The sequence below is a fragment of the Lissotriton vulgaris genome, chromosome 3_1, assembly GCF_964263255.1.
Source record: "Lissotriton vulgaris chromosome 3_1, aLisVul1.2, whole genome shotgun sequence".
Classification (NCBI taxonomy): Eukaryota; Metazoa; Chordata; class Amphibia; order Caudata; family Salamandridae; genus Lissotriton; species Lissotriton vulgaris.
The window spans coordinates 855,871,587-855,896,318 of NC_141689.1; the positions used below are offsets into that span (position 1 = coordinate 855,871,587).

General features: G+C 44.6%; 1 protein-coding gene across 1 annotated transcript; it reads left to right on the forward strand.

Moving 5' to 3' along the window:
• Window positions 1-6,133: 6,133 nt before the first annotated feature.
• On the forward strand, window positions 6,134-13,120 carry LOC147727122 (cryptic family protein 1B-like). The gene is made up of 6 exons (XM_086963059.1): window positions 6,134-6,147; window positions 6,864-6,913; window positions 7,021-7,176; window positions 10,164-10,278; window positions 11,915-12,024; window positions 12,988-13,120. The coding sequence occupies exons 1-6, from the start codon at window positions 6,134-6,136 to the stop codon at window positions 13,107-13,109; spliced, it is 567 nt and encodes a 188-aa protein (XP_086819185.1). The 3' UTR covers window positions 13,110-13,120.
• Window positions 13,121-24,732: the final 11,612 nt, after the last annotated feature.

Consider the following 24,732-nt stretch of genomic DNA (forward strand, 5'->3'; position numbering starts at 1 on the left):
TTACCCCTATAAACCACACAACCCAAACCTACAATTAATTACACAGTTCCCATGATTAATTTTCAATACATTAATTAATATCAATTAACAACTAATTATTAATTATTAAAAAATAAATTACTGCCCATTCTTTACCCCTATAAATCCTAAATCGCACACCTAAAATTAATTACACAATTGCCATTATTATTTAACAATTAATTAATATTATTTAGCAATAAATTATTAGTTAATCAATAATAAATTACTTTACGGAATGACCACTAAAATCTAAATTAAATAAATATTAAAAAATAATCATTAATTTAATATAATTAAATTACTTCCCACCCTATTCCCCTATAAACCCACAACCCGCTACAGAACTAAAAAACGTAAAATTCAATTGAAATAAAATTACTAAATACTAAAAATGTAACACATATATTAAAAAATATAAACAATTCTTATAGAAAAATAATACATCACATACATTTAAAATACATACTAAAATACATAACACTAATTTAACAATCGATATTTTAAACAACTATATTTTTGTAAATGATATTAAGCTTTTCTATATTTTTTGAAACTATATTTCTTACCTTAAATCGATATTCTTGACCACGATATTCTTGCTGTCGATATTTCTCACTCACGATATTTAGTACTAGACATTTCTGCAAGTTGACATTTAAAACTCAATATTTTGTCTGCCCGTCCTTTCTATTTCCTGGCTTTATTTGTTTTAGGCTGTCCAGCATGTTTTTGGCCCTAGCACAGCCTGTTCACCATCGCTCCTTGTATTCTTCCACAAGTGCTCGCTTTCTGTAAGCAGGCCTATAAATGTTGTTCTCATCTTGTCACATTTGCTGTACATTCAAAGATAGAGGTCAAATGTCAGGCTCTGTCTTATGAGGGAGCTTGGTGTTTACTTTTTTCTTTCTTTCACTTCAGAGGGAGAGGATTTATGTGACAATCCTGCTTGGCACCCATGTGAGAGCAAAGGCTGTAAGATGTTATTTTTTCTAGCACACAACAAAATTTCCAAATATATCAGAATTAGGAAAGCTTGAAGCACATTTTTTTTGTAATTTTGAAGTGTGGAGGAAACAAATATTTTAATATGATCAAAACAAATAATTCCACTTAGTGATGCCATTTCCACACATTATCTTTTGTGAGCTGTATAGTTTTTTCAGTAAAACTGTGTATGTGCAAATGTAACGGTCATTTCAATTGAAAATGTGTGGCCTGTATTGGCAGTGCGCAACCATACCATACTCCACTCTAGGCAACTCCATTCTATAACACTATATGCTTGTCCATTCTACAACACTCTACTCCACAACACACTATGGCACTCTACTCCCCTCAAAGCTACGGCACTCCGCTCTATTCCAGTCCACTCCATGCCACTCAATGATATTCCATAACACTCCACGACACTCTAAACTACTCGACTCTACTCCACTCTCATCATTCAGCTCTATGCCACTCTGCATCACTCTATGCCACTCCACTCTACACCAATTTACTCCATGCCAGGACACTCTACACCCCTCCCCTCTATGCCCTTTTACTCTATGCCCCTCTATTCTACACCCCTTCACTCTATGACACAACACTCTATGACAAGACACTCTATGACACTCCACTCTACGCCACCCCACTCTATGCTACTCGACGCTATGCCACTCCACTCTACATTACTCCACTCTATGACACTCTACTCCACTGCACTCCACTATATAACACTCTACTCCTCTGTATGCTGCTCCTCGGAATGCTACTCTATACCACTTTAAGCCAATTCAGTCAAGGCACTCTACGATACTCTATGAAACTCCACTAAATGACACTCTACTCCATTCCACTCTCCTACACTCTACTACACTGCACTGCACTCCAAGCAACTGCACTCTAGGACACTCTGCTCCACTCCACTTCACTCTATGGCACTCTACTCCACTCTGCTTCATTCTATGCAACTTCACTCAACGCAACTCTATGACACTCTGTACCACTCTATGCCACTTCACTCCAGGCCACTCTAATCCACTCTATAACACTCCACTCTACCACACTCCACTCCAGAATACTCCAATCAATGACACTTTACATCACTCTACTCTACGACACTCTATGCCACTTCACTCTAGGCCAATACTCCACTCTATGTCACTCCACTCTACAACACTCTATAACCTTCCTCAACATTCTACGATACTCTGCAACACTCTACTCCATTATACGGCAGTCTACTCTGCCCACTCCATGACTCTCTATACCACTCCACTCCATGGCACTCTATATCACTTTATTCCACTCTATTCTTCTTCAATCTATTACACTTTAAATATGCCCCTCCACTCTTTTCCTCTCCCCAGCACTACACTATACGTCACTCCACAGTACTCCCCTCTACAACACTTCAATCCACTCTATGACACTTTACTCCACTCTATGCTACTCCACTCTATACACCTCTACTCTGTCACTTCATTCTACTCCACTCTACACCACTCCACCGTGCACCACTTCACTCCACTCTATGCCACTCCACTGCACTCAAAGACACTTCACTCTATGAATCTCTACAACATGCTACTTCACTCTACCTCACTCTACTCCCCTTCACTCTATGCCCCTTCACTCTTTGCCCCTCCACTCTATGCCCCTTGGCTCAATGCCTCTCCACTCTAAACCCTCCACTTAACGACACGTCACTCTACTCCACTCTACTCCATTCTATGCCACTCCACTCTACAACTCTCTACTTCACTCCATTCTACAATACTTTACATTGCTCCACTCTAAGCCACTCGCACCACTCCACTCTAAGCCACTCTACTCTATTCTATGCCACTTCTCTCCACAAAACTCTACGACCCTCCACAACACTCTGTGACCCTCAACAACACTCTATTACACTCTATGACAGTATACTCTACAACACTCCCTTCTATGCCATCCACTCTAAGCTGCTCCACTCTATCCCAATCTACACCACAACACTCTACGACCCTCCATGACACTCTATGACCATCAAGACACTCTATTCTGCTTTATAACAATATACTCTACAACACTCCACTCTATGCTATCCACTCTAAGCTGCTCCACTCTATCCCACTCTATGCCACTCAAATCTACAACACTCTACAATACTCTACAACACTCCACTCCACTCCACTACACTCTACACCATTATATTACACTCTATGCCACTCAACTCTATGACACTCTACGCCACTCTACTCCAATCCACTCTTTGATACTTTACTCCACTATATAGCACTTTACTCCAATTCATACTCTGCCACTCTAAACCCATCCACATTATGTCCCTGCACTCCACAACATTCTGTAACTCTGCTCCACTCAATGGTCTGACACTCTATCATCCACATTATGTCCCTGCACTCCACGACACTCTGCAACTCTGCTCTACTCAATGGTCTGACACTCTATTTCTTTCTATTCCACTCTACGCCACTCTACACCACTATACATCACTCCACTCTATACTACTACACTCTACATCACTCCACTCCACCCTAATCCACGACACTCCACTCTACATCACTCTATGCCACTCTATGTCACTCCACTCTATGCCACTTCACAACACTGTACGCCAGTCCACTCTACGCCACTCTACTCTACTCTGTGCCATTCCATGACACCAGGGCACAAGTCATAAAAAAAGAAGTGGGTGGAGGCTGTCCCCAGAAGTGACGTCACGACAGGAAGTGATGTCACAAAAGGTGTCGAGCTCCTCGTCCCAGACAGGCCAAAGAGTGAAGTCCAGCTGTATGGCAGGGGGGACAGCGCCCCCCCCGGTAAAATAAGTGGGGGGACGCCGTCCACCCGCGTGGTACCCCAATTCGAGCCCTGCTTCTATGGTGTCATTCTCTCTCCAAATTATTCAACTCCATGGACTTCAACTTGATTATCAGCCTCTGAAAAATGCTCCTTCAACGTCTGAAACCCCCCCAAAAAGGCACGCGCTCCCAGCGTATCCACATTACGCTGCCAGAATTGGTTCGCCCTCCAGGAAAACATGCCTCAAAACGACTAATGGTTCATTATGATGGTGGAAGGACCGATGGGCTGGCGGTGAGGTCCACCGGCCCTGCGGACCACGATTCACCCACCGCCATATTATGATGGCAGTGGGATTCAGACTGCGACCGCACGTCAAAGCATGTCCGCCATGGAACCGCCACAGGTAATCATTACGATTGCCCGGCGGTGCGGTCTGCATCCACAAAATGGTGGCGTGCGTAGCAAGCACCGTCCGCCAAATTATGATGAGGTCTCCAGCCAGCCTTTCCGCAGCTGTGCACCCGCCTTTAAAAGGCAGGCGGAGTTTGGTTTTGGGGGCCTGTTGCGGGCCCCCCTTGTTTTTGGGAGAGAGGATGGGTGCACTGGGGTGGTACCCATGGTACCCCCCAACGTTTCACTGCACCGAGAGGCAGGCACAGTGTAGTGCCTGACACGTAGTGCAGTGAAATGTACAACATGCTCTTTTTGACATCGCATCAGTGCTGCTGTCAGCTGCCACCGCCGCAATGTTAAGGGTGCGGAACAAGACCGCTGCGGTGGCGGTTCCATCATAATCTCGCCTCGGTGCCTACTCGAATCATGGGTTCACACTCTGCAACTCTGGGCAATAGCTTGCTTAATCTCCACTACGGCCCTATTGCGGTGGGATGCCTGGTCTTCACCTTGGGGATGCCCAGTAGGGGTTATCTCACAGGGAAAGCCAGGACGGGTTCCCAAAGCAAGCGCTAAGAGACCTGTCGGTGATTTGGCGCTATATAAATCGAAATTAACATAACATAACTTAACATAACAGGGCATGAGGGACCGCCGCATGCATGGCGGACAGTCCCGGTTTACACTGCCGTGGCGGACGGAGGCAGTCCGTCCTCCCATCCTAATGAGCCCCTAATTGTCCTCCCAAAACAAAATGCACCTTCCTATCAAAAATAGTTCACCAATACATAAAAGGTGTGTCACCGTCTCAAAACAATTTACACAGCATGCACCAAGTCACCTTGGCAAAAAATGCTTACCATGCTTTGGATTTCAGTATCACCCTCCCAAAACTGGTTTACTAAAATGTCGTGACTTCATCAAGTACCCTTCCAAAGAATTTGCAGCACCCTGCAAAAGGTATCCATCTATTCAACAGCAGCAGCTAATTCAATGCTGACGCTGTTAAATATTGTTAAAATAGCAGAAAGCCATGCTGTGGTCCACACTGGCTCTGGATGTGTCTACAAACCGAGCAAGAGACGGGCTTCTAGTCCAGTGTGAATGGGTTAATGTTAATCGCATGCACGGACCTCCGCACCTTTTGTGCAGCTAATGAGCCGGGTGGGGGGTCGGGCAGAGCAGGATGGCGCTAATTGACTTTAAAGACCTTGCCGGGGTGGGCCCAATCCTAGGCCCAGGAACCAGCTCCGGGCGGATGTGCGCGAGCAGAAAGTCAAACAGTGGAGGCTATTGGAGAGTGTCGAGCCCGGGTGAGTCACTGGACCCGGTTCACTTCTTGACACCGCACCAGAGTCTGTGCACGGGGCCTGCTACGCGCTCCCACTGAGGCCTCGCGCCTTCTTGGACACAACTTCCACACACTGGGCCCGGCAACGTAGGGCCATTTGGCTTGACTCGCTCCTGGGGAAACACCTGGATCTATCTGCCCACTTGGGCTGAGGCCTCCCTCGCTCTTGGACACGGGGTTTGCGCCTCATCCCAGGACCAGTGGACTTCACTCACTCAAGGACACAGAAGAGCCTGTTTCTGGTCAGAACCCCTACCTCTGTACCCTGGGAGGCACGCACTGGAGCTGAGACGTCCCCTTTCCTGGAACCTGCCCCGGCACTGAACACGAGTCGGGTATTGACAGCCACCGGGCCTCGTTACTTTCTGGACGCCGAACCGATCCCTAGAAACACAAGACCCTGAGCCCGCACCGGCGCCTCGAGGCCTCTTCCCCTCGGCACAGCACTTTCCTCTTTGCACAGGGCGTGGCGGGTAGCAGTGCCCCGAGGCCTCTCTCCTTTCAAAACAGACTATAGAGGCCCTCGCTCCTGGGCACGGGATCTGCTTCTGTGCAAAGAACCAGGACAGAAGAGGAATGCGCGGCGTGAGGTAAGTGTGCACTCTCACACTCAACACTACGGACTTAGAACAGTAAAAAAGAGATGTTTGTACTGGCAGAGTGACTATTTGGCTTGATTTTAGAGTGAGGAATATAAGGCCGCAAAAAAAACAGCGTGACACTTTTCTATATATAGAGAATTTGGCTTTTACGCAGTACATTTCGAGGGCACTGCCTCGGTTTACTTTGCACAATTAAGCTGTTCCCTCGTCTATCCCCTGTGTGTGTGCACGGCACTGTGGCACTCATTTGCCATATGCACTTCATAAAAATCAACACAAAAACCGGTTCATGTAGCCAGGGACATTTTAAGGTTTGTAAAGTGGGCTGTGGCCCAGGGCCCCAGCCTTTATGGGGTCCCCCTGGTAGAGCCAGCTCTGTTCTGCAGAGAGTTTTGTCCCGATGACCATGAATATTTATTGAACAGTTTGTTTTAAATACTGTTTCTCTTTAATTTATTTTTAATGTGAGTGATGTCATTTAGATCAACACCGGACCTCACATATGAGAAATGGGAGGGTGTAACAGAGATTATTTGCAGTAATATTAGTGAACTGCTACTGTGTTACAGCATTGATAACACACGTGTCTGACTTTATATTAGTACTTTTTCCTTCTAACAAGTTCCCTTCCCCGTGGTACAATATCAACTTTCTCGTTGGTTTTTAAGTGAGTCTGATGGTTGGTATCTGTTGTGTCTTTCCAGGCTGCTGCTGGCCCTGCTCCTCTCCTGCGAAGCGATCTGCCCTGGACAAGGTGAGGCTTCGGTATATTCCACCTGAAGTAAATTCTCGCTGTTTTTTATTTATTTATTTGTGCTTGTTTTATATTAAACTGCGGGTGTTCAATTTTTACATTTTTAGGGTGTGAAGGGGACAATTGTATAAAGGAAGAGGATCCGGACCCCCACAGCTCGTCTTCGGAGAAATTAAAGCGGACCCTGGACGCTATGGGCCATCCTCGTGGGCGCGCGCAGCACCGCCTTGGAGCGGACATAGCGCCGACGGGGCCCAGCTACGGTAAGTGAGGCGTCAACCCGCGGGCCATTGACCAATTACGAAGGGCCTGTTTGGTGCAGAGTGTCTGCAAACTGCGGGTCTTTGCTGATAAAGTACAACCGCCTATTCAGCCCGCATAGTGTTAGTGTTATAACTGGGGAGATTCGCGTGCTCCATGTAGAGGGGCTTTTCTTCAGAGGGAGAACGTATTTACAGTTTTTCTGCGCATGGGGGGCGGTCTCAAGGGGCCCCCTCCGGCAGTGGCAAGTACCTGGCCAGCTTCGAACTGGGTCCGGAGCGTTGGGGTTCACCTGCACGTACTCTGCAGGGGGGTCCCAGTGTGGTGGTGTAGTGTCCTGGTGTACAGCGGGCTGGTGACATGCTGGACATGCTCCGAATGTGTGCTGTGGTTCTTTTAAAATTCTCTGCTGACGCGCATGCTCCGTGGGGACATTGTGGTGCTTTACAGCCGAGGGCATGTACTATAAAGCCAAGGTGCTGTGACAGCGTCGACGTCTGAAGCGGCTGCTTAAGGCGGTGCTGCTGTGCTGCCCATGTTGTGCTATAGTTCTCTGGAGATGTACTCTAGTACTATGAAGCTGTGCTCAGGCGGTGCTCTGGTAGCTTTGGAGATATCGGACAATGCTGTGGTGATGCTGTGGTGTTCCTAGGCTGCTGTTGCCCTACTTCTCTGGAGGGATACTGTGCTGCTCTACTGATGCCACGGTGCTTGGATGCTGACGTACTCTTCAATAGTTCAAGTTCTGTAAGGATGCTTGGCTGCTCTGCTCTGGCCGTGCTGTGGTACTCTGCTGCTGCTTGGGCGCCCCGAGATGCTGAGGTTTTCTAGAGGGTTACTCCTTTGCTATTTAGGTGCGCTAGTGTTGCTTGTGTGCTCTGATGCTGATGAGGCGCTCTTCTAAAGTTGACGTTATCGGATGATGCTCGGGCCCTCTAATGTTCTGGTCTTGAGGGAGTGTTCCTATGGTGGTGATGCTGAGTTACTCTGGAGCTGTTACTAATATTCTCCAGTGATCTCAGATGCTCGGGTCCTGCTGGGGTCTCCTGAGCTGACGCTGAGGGGGTTGTGGCACCGTATTTCTGCTAACATTGCTTATACTGTGAAATGTAAACAACATTATGGAGAGTGAATCTACTGGAGTTCATTTTGCCATTGTGAATGTTGGGCTATATTTATGCGTCACTTCCTTCTGCCATTAGGAACAATCTGACATAATCTTTGTTATCACCTGGAGGAAGTACACTGATTGGATTATTCGGAGTCTCACCCCAAACTTTATCTGCCCACTAAGTTAAATGTAGGAGCACTAAAAGGACATCTGTTTTTGTAAATTACGAAATTCTGACTGGAAGCCACTGGCTCGTCAGATATTTACAACCTCAGCTGGAACTTCATACAATCAAAAATGGTCAACTTTCTTGAGTACTGAGCTGTGGACTTGAGGCTGGCCAACACAGATGTTCATATGACTCGGGAGATGGACCCAGGTGCTAACTCTTCCCCCCTGTGTATCCACACATTATGATGCATCCTTACTCCAGTATGTAGGTCTGAGAAACAAACACAAGTGAATGCTGGAACGCTTGTATTAATCTAAGCCACTGGTGTTTACTTGGTCTCATTCCTGTCAATAATTTTTGTAGCCAACGGCGCCACCACAGAGATGGAACAACTTAATGAAAACCAAACTTAAGGAAAATGTACTAAGGACTTGCGCTGCCCTTGCTTGACACAGGTCGTCCCAAGGCTTTGGAGGTATTTAACTGGTATTTACTCAGCCACGCAAAGTCACTTTGAGTAGTTTAGTAAATACAAAGCAATGCATGGTAGTGCAAAATGCTGCCTCGCATTACATTGCATCGGGTAGTTGTTGCATAGGTGAAGCATGGGCGTTCCTAGGCATCCACCCATGTATTTAGACGCAAACCCAGATGCACAGAGACTTGCAAACCTGGGTTTGCACCAAAATAGTGCGTCTACCCGACAGAGGCGTAACATGGAGAAATATCCTTTTTCCGCCTACGTTGTATTCTGCAGCATACTGAGAGAGAGGTACGTGACTCAAACAATTGTTTTTGTGCAAGGAGGGACACCTTCCTGCACGAAAACAATGCTGCCTGTAACACAAGCGCCCTTGCACTAAAGTGTCTGCATTGGCACTAGACAGCACCCAAAGAAAGAGCGAAATGCTCCATATCTTTGTAACTATGGAGCATTTCTCCACGCCCTTTCATGCAGCACAGCTCAGCAAGTTCCTTTACTGCTGTGCATTGAGTGAAAGAATAGTAAATCTGTGCCTTAGTCTTTCACCAACAGATCAGGCCAGCCACCACTTTCATAGACTGCATTTTATCAAATACTAACTGAGCCTTTTACAAGCCAAAGACCTGCAGGCCACAGACAGTTAACCTGTTGTTTAAAAAAAAAAAATATATATATATATATATATATATATAGTGTTTTGTTTTGGGGAAATGGTCACAATATCAGAAAATCTGTCTAGCATTACATGTATTCGTTTATTTAGGGGGGGGGGGGGGTGATAGTTACATAGGAGTGATTAGCCTCATGGAGAATCCCTCATTTGGAAGGATTACTTGTAGTGAATTTTTAATGCACTTGATGATTAACTAATTTGGGCGGCTGCTAGCACCACCATGGTACTCTCCCCTGAAGCTGTTTCCCTGCATGATTACTTATAAGGTGATTCCCTTCTGTTTGTTTTTGAAGAGTCTGAGATGTCTCAGAAGCCATCTCTCCTATGTAAGAATGAGTTCGGCAGGTGTGTGTGAAAGGAGTCACTGCAGAATGGACTCCCCTGAATGCTGAAGACCGTGGATTCCAAGATGGCCGCAGTATTTTTTTTTTTGTTCGCATATTGTCAGAATGAGTTTAATGAATGGGACGGAAATCCATCCCTACTGCTTAAGGTTTTCAGAATACTGTTTGGTAAAAATTGTGCTTGTTTTCTTTTTTGTTTTTTTAGGAAACACCCCTAACATGAAATGTTGCGAGAACGGGGGGACCTGCTTCCTCGGCAGCTTCTGTATCTGCCCCAAGCACTTCAGTGGCAGGCACTGTGAACACGACATACGCATTAGGTGAGTAGGGTGGGGGGTTGCTTTCAGTGGGGAGGGAGGGCCAGGGTCTGGGGTTGCTTGTCCCACTGGTTAAAATGTTCTTTAAACAATTAACTTGCTTTTCTTTGAGAATGGGCCGATATTTCAAAGGCGTTTTAAGGCATGGGCAACGTGGGCTCTGGCCCAGGGCCTCAGCCTTTCAGAGGGCCCCTGATACAGCCAGCTCTGTTCTGCAGAGTCTAGCCCTGATGACCTTGAATAATTTTTAAATAGATGGTTTTAAACACTGTTTTCCTTTAATTTATTTCTAATGTGGGTGATGTGTGAGAACCTATTATAGATATTGTGCACAAAAAGTGTTTCTGTTTCATTCAACATCCATAAACAGTTTTTTTAGATCAAAATAGGACCTCACATATGAGAAATGGAAGGGTGTCACAGATATTATATGCAGTAATAGTAGTGATCTGCTGCTCTGTTACAATATTGAAAACACACATGACTATCCCAAAATATTAGATGTAAACACATTTAGAATTTGGACTGTCGGTGACATTGCCAAAGAGGGCATAAAGAGCCGAAACTGGATCATAATTTCAAAGCTGTTCCGAACAGGGGCCCCAAAATCCACTTGGCCCAGGGCCCCCAAAATCCTTAAGATGTCCCTGGCATATTTGAGGATTCATCCTAATGTTTCTATTGGCATCCCGAAAAGGAGGAATACACTGCTGGTGCTGCCAGGTGGTAATATTCTTATGAAGCGAGGCAGTGCACCCACAATGTTGAATTGTTTGTTAGTGATTGTGAGCACCATCCTTGAAGCTATTTGGCCACAGCTAGCAGGAGGCTGCAAGCCCCTCCCCCTTTGAAAGAACATTCTGCTCTGACCTTTGGTAGTGACCTTAAAAGATTGTGCGAGCAAAGGCTAAGACTGAAAACAGTACCAGAAAAGACTCCAAAAAAAAATAAAACTAAACAAAATGGTCGGTGTTCTATAATGAGTTGTTGGTATGAATGGTCACAACAGTTCTGAGGGCTCCAGAAGGCACTCAACGTGTATTATTGTTGCACGGCGAGCCGGGTAGAAAAGGACATACATCAATTTTGAACAATTCTATGGGCTAATCAACGAATAAAGTAAAGAATCATCTTTAACAAATCACTCGTAGTTAACTAAAAATGATATCATTGTTCGGCGACAGTCGGGTCGAATGGTGCAGTTTATGGCATTATGGCCAGGTTAGTCAATAAAAATGAGATAATGCCCGGGGCCTCTCATTAAGGTACTGAGAGTCTCTGCTCTGAGACTGCTTCATTGAGTCAGACAAAAGCTGAGATTTAAATGTGTTTCAAGCACCATTGTCAAAACGGACGTGCTGCAGAAGCATTACAGGACAGATACACTCCTAAAATCATTATTTTTGGTCATATAACGTGTCTTAATTTCAGATGTTGGCCCCGTTTTAGAAAGGTTGGGCTCGGACTGTACGTGCTTCCGAGCATGCTTTGTTTACACATCACAATTAGTGACTGGAAACAATATTGTAGGGGGGGGGGGTGAAGGTTGTCAGTGTCCGGGGATGCGCTCATTGGACCCTCCGTGTAGCGAGTTGTCATTACAAGTATAAAACGCTAATGTTTTGTTGTCCACCCGCAGGAGCTGTGGCGTTCTCTCCCACGGACAGTGGACCATGAAAGGATGCTCCTGGTGTCGGTGTGGCTTCGGAGTCCTGCACTGCTTCCAACGAGCGCACGAGGAGAACTGCGGTAAGAACAGAACAGACGTTTTACAAAGGCGCATGCGCAATAGAGGACAGCCAGCACAACCCTTTCCTTAGCGTTGGCTTTAATTAAACTGATGTAGGCTGGACATATTTTTTGTTAATTATTCGTGTTTGACTAACGATTTGTTTTAATCGCGAAATGATATATTTAGGTTGGAATGTAATGCCGCATAATTCTTAAAACGTGGGCTTAACCTGGGGTGCGCATTTATTGCCAAACAATGAGCAGCATTTAAAAAGTAGACCAATCCCAAAGAAAAATGACCGTGAACTTCGTAGACGTCCACAGAAAACTCGTGTCGACTGAAGCAAATTAAATGTTGCAGCACTCGTTTGTATTATTTAATTAAGCTTTGGGCTCACTGGAACGGTGTTGCTGATCAATAAATATATGCATTTAAACCCAGCAGGCCAAACATACATTACAATATGGTTCTAATCATCACCGTTCTATCGTCATAAAAATTTGTTAAATTAACTCGGCATTGTTGATACTAACAAATAGGATCACCCCTTCGCCTATTTTGTTGGAAACCTTGCAGTGTACGGCCTCTCCCTGGCTGTTTTATATTCTATGCTTGAAATGAGTTCTTTCATGCCGAATATTTCCATGCCTTTGGCGGGAAGGGGGCCTCCCAGCACCGGGCCCCGTGGACACATTCATGGTCAGCAGTGGGGGCTCAGGGAAACCCCTGGTCTCCTCTCCATTTGAATGGCCGTCGGGCTCTGCCCCCACTAACTCCCGGCCTCATTAAGTGCCCCCTGTAGGACGCGTTAACGGCTCTTTCAGATCTGGGCCCAGGGCCCAGGTGAGGCGGCAGCATGGGGGCGGGAGGCCCTGAAAGGAAGTGCTTCAGAGCCCTCGCAGCAAGGGCCTCGCCAATTCAAATGCGTCATCCTATTTCCATTTAAACAGCTGGCTCACTCTGCCTTTCTTTTGTTCCAGGTAGTGCCGTGGAGACAGGAAACGCCCTCCATTCCAGCTCTGATGGGCCAAGGCCACGGGCGCCCATCCCCTTCCTGGCCCCTCCGTTAATATGGTTATTGCTTTGTCTGCAAGTACACTGAGAGACGATTCGGCGCTGAATTTCAGGCGTGGGTCAGTCAGGCGCCCTCCGCGCGTGATGAGTATGTATGGGAGACGCTGAGGCGGGACTGAGAGCAGATTTAATAATATGAAATCATGAACGGGCATTATTTCCCAAGGCCTCGCGCAGCAAGCGTCCCCGGAGCCTGTCTGTAGAAGGAGCCTGTCTGGACTCGGGGGTGCAGGGGCCTGTGTGCTGGTCCCTGTTGTCTGACTGAACGGTGCAGTGTGGTGTTTCTTCTGGGACGGTACCAGAGAAGTAGAGCTGTTTCTACAGTGTTTGCCGCCACAGTACCTTCTGCACTCGATGCAGCCGTATTATAAACATAGAGTCTACCTGCAAAAACAGCTGCTCGCATTACCCAGTGTGAGAGGAGGGGAGGATTGTAAATATGTGTAATTTTCTGTACATATTGTCGTATTATCCTAATAAATTATTGACTTGTAAGTTTGTAATATGTGACGCAGTATTTTCATGATACCGGTGAGATTGGCGGGCTGTATATGGTGATAAGAACCACCCACTCAAGGAATTAGTTAACACTAACTAGTACTGAACTGGAGGTTAAGGAGGTGTATACGTGACGCAACAGGCAAGCTACTGATTCTGATGTGTGTGGGAAGTCTGTCACACAGTGATAATATATCGGTTTGGTTTCATGCCACAGTCACCTCATGTTCGTTGTGCTCCTGCGTGCATGATTCACTTTAGCTTCAATGCTCTCAAGATGTTTTTTATCCCCAACGCAAATCTTCACGGGGCGAGGATGTGGCCTAACAGACAGATAGCGCTGCCGACGTAGGAACTGGGCGACCAGGTTCGCGTCTCGGCGTCGGCTCAGCATCCTGTGATTCTGGGCAAATCACCTAATCTCCCCATGCCTACCAAAAAACTATTTGCCATGTGTAGTTGATGCTCATGTAAAGCGCCCCTATACCATCGGGTCGAGTTTACGCTGTATAAAACTGCAACAACAAAAAAAGTATTACAAAAAACATTGCATATCTCAACACAGCAAACTATCAATCAATCAATCACGTCATTTGTATAGCGCACTACTCACCCGGGAGGGTCTCAAGGCGCTGGGGGAGGGGAAAGTTACTGCTCGAACAGCCAGGTCTTGAGCTGCTTCCTGAAGGCGACTACATTACGTCCCTACACTTTTAGTCTGAACACAATGGTTCTGTTATTGTTAATATGGTGCTTACTCTTAGTCCTCCCGTTTTGACGGAGTACCCCAGCCGCCAAAGTTTACAAAAGGCAATTAGAGTGACACTTCTTCCATGATGCTTCACTTTGAGTTTAGGGTGCACTGCACATGCTTTAGGTATTGTACCTCTTTAGTGTTGGGCTGTGTTTATTGTTCTTCACACGTCTGTTGAGTTTCTGTATGTTTAGTGATGCGCTGTTCGCTTAGTGGTGTGTTTATTTCTGTGCTGCTTATTTAGTGTTGCACACTTTTGTACGCCGCATTGTAATGTGTGTGATGGGTGGTGTGTATATATTTTTGCTACTGTTCTTTGTGCCTAATACCATAAAGGGTGTGTTTACTGCTTCACTGCATGCATACTGCCTTATCATGTGTGTTTAGTGTTGCAGTGTATGGCTTTACACTATTATGTGTTTAGGTCAGTGTCGTGGGATTGGTGCCGTATTTAGTGATAGCCTGCTTGGTACTGTGTTATATATGGTTCTGTGCTGTGTGTTTGAAGCGGTAGCGCTGGTGTGCTAGTTGATGTGTAGATGTGCTTGGTAATGCTATTGTATAAGTGCCTTATTGTGTTTTTGCTCTGCTGTGTGTGTAGTGCAGTACTGCATGTATTTGGTACTGCTGTGTGTGCCACAGGTACTTTGGTCTGTGTGTTTAGCACAGCATCAGTTTCTTAATTCTTTACAATGTGTTTAGTGCAGCATTGTTTGTTTGGTGCTTTAGTGTTTGGTTTTTATCGCATGTCTTTAGATCTATGCGCATAGTGCTCTGCTGTATACGGAGTGCTGCCGTGGGGGCATATGCCTAGATGCATCAACCTTTTTAGGAAGTGCAAACGGTGCGAATCGCAAAAATCGGCCGTTTGCACTTCCTAAATTGGTTTCTGGGATGCATCAAGCATTTTTGGAAAATAGCTATTTTTAGCGAATTCCAAAAATGCGATTGCTTTTAAGGAATCGCAAATTTGCGATTCCTTAAATGCAATGCACCATTCTTAAAACATTTGCGATTTTACAAATTGCAAGTGCAAATTACCACGAAGTTGAACCTCGTGGTAATTTGCAAAATTGTTTAAAAATGCACAAAATGCATTTTTTAAACTGTTAAGTTACAGACACACATGTCCTTAGGACATGTGTGTATGTAACTTACAGGTAAAAGTGCATTTCATGGGTGCAGGGGGGGGGTCATTTGGACCCCCCTCTCCACCCTTGAAATGCTTTGTTGAATTCCGATTTCAAATTGCGAATTCGCAATTCCCATTTATTCCTATGGGCATTTCAGCCCATAGGAATGAATGGGAATTGCGAATTCGCAATTTGAAAATCGCATTTTTTATGCGATTCGGTAAAAATTGCGATTTTTACCGAATCACGAAAAAAATGCGAAAAAAATGATGCATACCATTTTGAGATTCCTAATTTGCGATTCGGTAATTTTCGCAAATTAGGAATCGCAAAAAAGTACTTTGATGCATCTGGGCAATAATGCTTTCTTTTCCGTTTATTTTTGAGCTGTTGGGGAAACTCTAGAGTCCTCATGAGAGCAGTGCAGGATAAATCTGGTGGCCTAGACCTCGCGTGGTAATGCGCCCTACATCCCACAGGTACACACGTGGATTTTGTGGCAAATAGGTTTCCATGTTCTCTTCTGAGCATCCTATTGGGGCGGTGGAGAGGAGCTTGGGAGTTTCTCTGATTTCTCTAAAAGGCCAGCTGAGGCTCTGAGCAAGCTGAATATATGCATATTAATTTTTGAGTCACAAGATGGCATTCTGCTGTCTTTTTTGTGCTCTTTATAGTGTTGTGGAAGTGATTGCGATTCTCCGATTTAGTTCTAAATTGCTGTCTGAGGGTGATTTTGAGGATTTTTTGATTGAAAGGGCAGCCTGCAAGCCCTCCCTCAAATAAGTGAGTTTTATGTGTGGGAGTAAAGAGAGATACTTTGGGGCATATTTATCAAGTCACGCCACCCAGCAAACCACATGCTGCTCTGTTTGACAGGAAAAGGGCAGGAATGTGTCGTAATTAACATTCCTGTCTTTTCTCAGCGCTACGCCACAATGTGCAGCCTAGCATCAATGCAGGTACTCTTGCACCACGGTGTTAGGGTGCCTGCGTTGTAAGTAGGATCGCCTTTATGCAGAAAGGGACACTTTCCTGAACAAAAACAATCACCTGAGGCATTTTTCTCTTTCTATGTATGCTGCAGAATGGAAAAAACAAGGAAAAATAAAGATATTTCTCCTCATTATGCCTCCCCTGGGCTGGGTAACATTTTTGCACATTCCTAGGTCTACCAGTAATGGTAAATCTGGGAATGCACCAAAATCCATGGGTGTTACGTGGGAACACCCCGCATCAGCCATGGAATGTCTCCCTGGGGCAGAGTAAGGCAATGCAGCAATTTGTGTTGTGTTGTTTCACTCCAGATTTATCAAGCTACTCAGCGTCACACACGGTGGCCTTGCATGGCTTGGTAAATTATATATAAGGGTTGCGTTTGCATCCCGTTGCATTGCGCGAAAGTGGCACAACCCTATGATAAATGCGCCCCTTGGTTTATGCTGCAAAGCCTCTGCTTTGAGAAGAGCTGATCAAGGCTCTAAGTTAGTGACTGGTCCTTTAACCCCTTGCATGCTGATGACGGAGCGGTTCCGTCATCAGCTACGGGTGAGCTGTGCTGATGACGGAACCGTTCCGTCATGACTCCGCCCGCGCAAGGCGGAGTCAGCATGGGCGGGGAATTCCCGCCGCACGCAAGGGGTTAAAGAGTGAAGAAGGATGAGCTGGGGAGAGCAGGAAGGGGCGGCTCCCAGGTTACAATCACAATAGAACAGGCTGCCTGAGATCCGTGTTTGACAAACTAATCTCGTGTTGGGTAGACACCCTGGTGCATATGTTTTGTGGGATAATCCTGAAGACGTCATTATAACAGGTGCCAGAAAACAGCATCAGTAATAGTGTATAGAGATACCTGGAGGCACAGTAATAGATCACTACTATGAGTTTAAATGTATGGAATGAAAATAGCCTTTGGAATGGGGGAGCACAACGATACACATCTGTTTGTCCTCTTTTTCTTGGATATTTTCCCTAAAGTCTCATAATCCCATTTTGGGTATTCGCTCCAGGTACTGGCTGAATCAGGATTTAGGAGACAATTAAAACTAAGTCCTGAGATTGCACTTGCACATTAGGTCAGGTTATGGAGTGGCAAGTAGTCACATGGCCATTCATGGCACTCTGCTATGTACTTCTCATGCATCCCAGTAAATGGCTAAACCAGTGAATGGCAGCTGTCAATGAACTTGAGTCGTATGAGGGCCAAGGGCCGGTACCCTTGTCGAACTCTCCAATGTGGCCTACACTTGCAAAGTAGACCTGTCTTCCCTAACCATATGTGAATCCAAACCCATGCCCCCATATTGCTACATCCTGAAATTCACTACATACACATCTCCCATTCATTTGCACTTCTCTGTAAATGACACTACCATCAAGGATTGACTCACTTCATTGTCTGAGACTCCCCATCACTTCTCTCCCTCAGACCCAGTCTCTCCTCCAGCCCCCCATGCTGTGCATGGATTTCCATCTCTGTCCTATGCTACTTTTCCTTATCTGTCCACCCAAGAAGTCTACAAGGTCCCTCCTAAGCCAGCTGTTCCTCTGGGGACCACTCTACTTTCATTTTGAGCTACTATATCTCCCTTTTCCACCAGTAACAATACATCTTTCCATGAATCTGGTTAGACGGTTACCTGGACGTTTCTTCATTAGAACTATCCTGCCAGCTCCCAGAAGCCTGTCCCATTGCCACAGAAGTCCTGGGAGGATCTCTGTCCATGAGCTCCCAAGCCTGAAAGTCCCTACAGGTGTGCTGTCCTGGAGGCCTCCGGCGGGCACCTACACAAGCCCTGAAACCAGTGCCAAACTAAAAGAAGGTAAGAAAACGGCATCTAAGTTTTAAGGGTTCAGGATTGTTCTGTCAGAAATTGTGGTAGGTAGTGCCATGGCCATGTGTGCATCCAAAAACAAAACCAAGATTAAACTGTAGTCATCCATAATTAATTGCTCATTTGTAAACCACAGATGACATGATTTCTCCATGAACACCAAAATAGAGGGGACTTGGAATACCCAGCTCAGAAGATAAGCTACATTAACCAGTCTAGGATGATTACACTGTCTACACTGCTTACTTTGATTCATTGATAGCACAGAGGGTAGTGTCAGGTAGAGGACTATACTGGCACCTGAATGGGCCACCTCACTGCATGGAAACTATTTAAAGACAATATAGTACTAAATGATGTCAGATATCAAAGTGGGCAGCACTTAAATGTCTGACATCGAAGTGCCAGATTAGCTGCATTTAGTCCTATGCATTCCAAGACGGTATTTTCATGTCCCCTCTTCTTTATAAGCAAATTATCCTGTTGTAAAATTGAGTAGTAGGAGGGTAGGTTTGGTCCATGGCATCTTCCTGGCATTCAGTTTTAGCCCTCCTGGTGACATCAACAGAGAGCGTTGTAAAGAGTGTCGGGAACCAATGCTTTTTAATGATCAGCTAGCCAGTTCATCTTACACCTTTAAGAGAAGGGGTTTAACAAGCAAGCAACAGCAAGACTATGTAGACACGTGTACTCTCCTGTCTGAGCTTCAATAGCTCCCTACTAAAAAGAAGATTTAGTTTAAATCCTTGGTGCTGGTCCATCAGGCTTTCTATGAGTCAAGCTCACAGTATCTTTAACAGAGAAATAGACCTTGTAGTCTGTGGAAGCACTTTGTTCCTCGGAGGCTCTCTTGGCCGTGGTCCCTTGACTTCGACGCTTTAGGAGAGATGGGCCTTTTTTTCTGTTTTAATCTCCTGGGCTTGGAAACAATCCTTCCGGTAGGGCTCAGGCTTATTCAAAATAATTCCTTTTTTTGGAAAGCCCAGAAAACTTTTCTCTTCACCTCACTGTAAGGCTTAGTTCTGCAGGATATCTGGTTTCCCAGAGCAAGGTCACTCTGAGTAGCTGAGTACTTGACAAATCCAGTCATTCATTCATTATGAGGCTATTTCCCCCACAGACATGGACCAGCCTAGTATGAGATGACATTGCATGAATGATATTTAGGGTACAATATTTATGTCAGTTGATATTTTTGTATACAAAATTATGACATGCAGTCCTTCCATATACCTAGTCTTGGCCTCCTTCGCTATCGTATATTGACATCTCAGACTTCAAATGTCCACCATTTATGACCGCCTATTGTATCTTGTGCATTAAAATATTGGGACTCAGTCACCACTCTATCAATACACTTCAATCCTGCCTCAAGCACATAGTGCTCTTCATATCGAGGGAGCTACAAAAAACTCTGACCAGCACACGAGGAAATGGATTTGTTGACAGGCCAGGACTGGCCTGCAATGAAACTGCTAGCTTTGCCCACAGACAGATGTGGATTGTCCTACTACAAGATGTGAAGATTTATTCCCAGGCTTAGCCTTATAAGAAAAAAAAGGGAGGAGGATGCAGAAAGTCTCCAGTCAAGTAGCACAGTGTTAGCTAGGTGCCAGTCTAGTGCCTCCATAAGGCCAGTGACAGAAGACAAGAGGGTAAAACTGAAGACCAAACAAAACACAACAGAAACGATAGTGAAAGGAGTTACGGAGAAAGGGCTCGAAGAACTCTTTATTGGCTGCCTATACCCAAGAGACGCATTTTCAATGCCCTTTGCCTTTGTTGCGATGCCCTATTTTCTTCTACTCACAGCTACATGTCTTCTTTCTTCAGGCATTATTGGTCTAATGTGAAGTTTAGTACCAGCTGTATTAATCTTCTGTCTACTTCTCAGTGTTGCAAAATCTGAATAGGATGACAGGCCTTCTCTGTTGACAGCGTCACAATTTGGCACCTCCTACCTTCTTATCTCCAATCCATTAGCTGCCTTACAGGCCTCACACTTTTATGGTATTTATTTTTTCAACATTTCCATCTGTATTTATCTATATTTATTTTATGACCATTTTACATGTATTTATCCATATTTATTTTGTGTTTTGCATATAAATGAAGTTGAAAAACTGTACATTTCCATATTTATTTAACTGATAGACGCACACTCATAATTTGACGTTTGTTGTCTTTTAGCTGTCAAATATTACATACCAATACATCCACTGGTAAATGCTAGCATTATACTATAAATATATGTTGAATATATGTTGATGTATGCCATTATTTAAAGAAATTTCCTCCTGTTTTTCAATTCCCCATGCTGTCCATATTCTCAGCTGCTGGCCTATAATTCATCAAAGATAGCACAGAGAGTTACTTAAAAGAGCACATTTTTCTGTATTTATCCACTTTAAAAAATAAATGCATACAGAAAACACATTGTTTTCTGTCTGTATTTATCTGTAAAAATCCATAAAATTGAAAAACAAGGACCCACTTTCAAAGCCTTCTTCAACATAAAGACCTGAAGACACCGTCACAAAGCTTTACATCGCAACAAAGTTAATAGTCCCCCTTTCCTTTCAGAGGCCATCACTCCCAGCCTAGATTCACTCTCTGATTGTATCTCTGCCTATGACCCTGTACAGCTCTCCACTGTCTGTCAGCTTGGTTTGCACTATGCAAATGCTTCTTAGATGTATATATTGGGTTTTTGTAGCCATGCCTCTGGCCTCATCCTAATTAACATCCGTCCATACCGTCCATAAATCTCACGGACCGTCTAATTTGGACCACGCATCCGTTGTCCATGAGAATCCCTTTTACGGACACCTTTTGTCTGTAATTTTGAACCTTGCAGGCGGATGAGCTGTTCCCCTGCCCAAGGCCTCTGCACCCTTATGGGGCCACCTCGCACTCATCCTCGGAGCACACGAGCAGCCCCACATGAGCGTATGACTCCACCGGAAATGTCCGTCTGCCGGTGGTCGTACGCGTGCACAGGGTTGCCGACTTACTATGATCGCGCCCCGTTTTTTTTGCAACTTACTACACTGTTGCAGCAGATTTTAAGGACTATGTTTTTAGAAACTCACCAAGATATTACCACTACACTATCCACAGCATACAAATAACTTGTGGGCGACGTTCCTACAGTCCGCAGCTGATAATCTAAAACTTGAAATCGCGAATATCATGCACTACATTGCATTCTTCTGCTTTTATTGACCACTGAGTACATTGCGTAACCTTCTTTGGCTGGCAAACACGCTACTGGACGTGCCTCGTGAACAGACTGACATAGGAATTTGTTGTTTCATCATTCCCAACATTGCCTTGAAAAAGTCTGAGTACAGACGAAACACGTGTCGGCTGAATCGTGTGCTGGGAACTCTTAGGAAATGAATATAAGAATTATCTACTAATGACGCGTGTGGACCATCTGAATGCTCTCATGTTACTTGTCTCATTGTATTATCCTCACATGTCTAGTACAATTGTGTCTTAACTTGTAATTAATAATTGTCCAAAAGCAAATTTGGGTTGGTTTACTTGGTAATGGGTGTGCTGCAACAAACCTCTATTTTTGTATACAACGAAGACGTAGTTGCTGCTTTTTTATTTATTTTATGCAACTAACATTCATTGACAAAGCCAACTAGTCATGGCTTGTTGTAGGTCTAATCTTACTGGGTGCAATGATAGAAACAGCAAAATACCAGACGGTCAGCAATATTTTTATCTTAGGTTTTTTCAAGCCATGCCCTTATTTACATCAGACATGGCCCTTGGATAGACACCCAGCTCTTTCATCCCACTTAAAGTCCTGCAAACCGCACCATGTCACAGCCACCTCACATCCTGGAACTGTGCATCGTACATGACTCATGACTTCCAAGTTTTTAGATTGCCTATGTGCAGGGGCCTAGTGAACCCTGATGCCCCCCACCCCACCCATTCCTTTAGAACTACAGCAAGTGTAAAGTTCTTGATGGGCCTCTTCTGTCTGCAACTCAGTAGACAATGGCTCAGCTCATAATTAATGTGAAAAGGTGGGTGAGTGAGTAAGTGATGGAATGGGAAAATGGCTGATGGATTAATGAAAGGATGAATGGATGAGTGAATGGATGGATAATAAGAGGATGGATGGATGAGGGTAAATAGATGGATGTATGGGTGGAAGGGTAGATGGATGTTTAATAGGGTGGATGGATCAATGAAAGGGTGGATGATGGGCGAGTGAAAGGGTGAATGGATAGATGGATGAGTGAAAGGGCGGATGTAAGGATGGACGAGTGAGTGAAAGGGAGGGTAGATGGACAAAAAGGACGGATAGATAAGTGAAAGCGGTGATGAATGAGAGAAAGGATGGATGCGTGAAAGGGTCAATGGATGGATTCATGAGTAGATGAGTAAATGGATGAATGGGTGATGGGTGGCTAAGTGAAAGAAAAAGGAGAGAAAAAGGGAGGATGAATGGATGGATGGGTGAGTGAAATAATGGATAAATGATTGGCAGAATGGATAAGCGAATGGGTGCATGGATGAGTGAAAGGAAGAATGTAAGGATGAATGAGTGAAAGAATGCATAGATGAGTGAAAGGGAGGGTGGAGACCTGGAAGAAAGGAAGGATGGATGAGTGAAAGGTTGAATGGGTAGATGGATGAATGACTGGGTGAATGGATGAGTAAGTGAAAGGATGGGTGAAAGGGTAAATGGTTGGATGGATGAGTGAATGGATAGATGGGTGGAAGAGTGGATGGATGAGTGAAAGGGTGGATTGGGTGAAAGGGAGGGTGAATGATGGTTGGATGAGTGAAAGGGTGGATGGAGGGATGGATGAGTGAAATGATGGATGGAAGAATACATTATAGGTTTGCAAATGGTTGAAAAAGTTTGGATATGGAGGGGCACATAGATTGAAGGCCAGAATGAATGGTGAAAGACTGAATGATGGATGAAAGAATTAATAGAGGACAGAATGTAAATTTGAAATGGTGGATATCAGGGGTTTGATGGAAGGATGAATGGCTAGATCCTTGGACAAGAGAGCTCTTCTGAGGAGGGTTGTGGTGACTTACTTTGCTTTCTTGGTGCCATAAGAGCTTTAGTTCAAAGTGGGAGGTATTTACATTTTCTGGCTACTCCCTTGCCTATGTGTTACTATTCTGTATTTACTGTGTGCTTATGTGTGGGATCTATACATCATGCATATGGCATGTTGAGTGACACCCAACTCCTACTTGAATGTTACACTAGTAATTGTAAATGTTTGCACATTTTGTTTTAGGTGTACGGTTTTAGGGAGAGCCTCATAGTGCTATGAGCTGTGCTTGAGATGTATATTGTGTTTGAAGCAATAGGCAAGGCGTCAAAATTGTAATAGTGTATCAACAGTGCCTTCTTTAAGAAAGCCTAAGGGAAAAGCACCTTTGTGACTTCTGTCAGCTAGTGCAACTCTCTGCAAAGCCCCCATAAGCAAAGTCAGATTCCATATTTTAAGTTCCACTTGTTGAAAAACCCTTAATGCGTTCCCTATAGTGGGTTAATCACAGCAATCCTCCCTTTAGTTAACCTATGCATACCGCTTTACATCTCACAATGGCACTCAGATATGAGATGCTAGTAACAAAGTCTATCCGAGCAGATCTTCCTGACTACTTCTCTCACCAAACATGCCTGCTCAGGACCATGAGTTGTAAACAAAATATCAGACTGGACAACCCAGTGCAGTAACCCTATAAATAGACTATTATCGTATTAAATACCACAAAAAGACCTGCACAGATGCTCAAAGCAGTGCGCATGCCCAAAAATCTTGAAGTGCACAATTGTCTCAACCATATGTAATTTATTTTGACTTGTACTTGAGTGGTTGTCTATTTACATACTTTTATACTATCGTGCAACTTCCTCTTATGTGTCTGTAAAACGTACCTTTGGTACCGAAGTTTTGTCCTGAATTTTTGTCCTGAATTTTGACTCTTTGTCCTGAATTTTTACACTTACCGTTCTGAATTTGCACCCATGCCAATTGGTCACCCTATTAATCGCAGTTCCTGCGTTTCTTTTTCTACCTCGACACTACATGGAGCACTGATATGACAGAAGAAATATATGCTTAGCCTAAGGAAGAGAAGGCAGTAGGCAGTTTGTAAGAGTAATTTGTGAGATGATGCATACTGCATTTTAATGTGCAAAATCAATAGCAGTGTTAGATGTGGAGTGAATCGTCTATGACGGGCAGGACCACCATTCACTCAGGACAAGATGCTGTGCATGAAATAGATTTTTTTTAAAACATGTTCATGCACAAAATGAAATGAGCCGCTTCGACTCTCGGATTTTGGTGCAGTTGTGGAATTATAAAATTATAATTAAATCCAAATGTCAGCATGCGGCCGGGTCAGTCAGCAGAAGAAAGCCTGAGAGAGACA

What these genes read in the sequence shown, in the direction of transcription:
- LOC147727122 (XM_086963059.1), top strand. An exon ending in GAACACGACATACGCATTAG is followed by an intron (nt 10,279 to 11,914) that starts GTGAGTAGGGTG and finishes GTCCACCCGCAG; the next exon opens with GAGCTGTGGCGTTCTCTCCC. An exon ending in AGCGCACGAGGAGAACTGCG is followed by an intron (nt 12,025 to 12,987) that starts GTAAGAACAGAA and finishes CTTTTGTTCCAG; the next exon opens with GTAGTGCCGTGGAGACAGGA.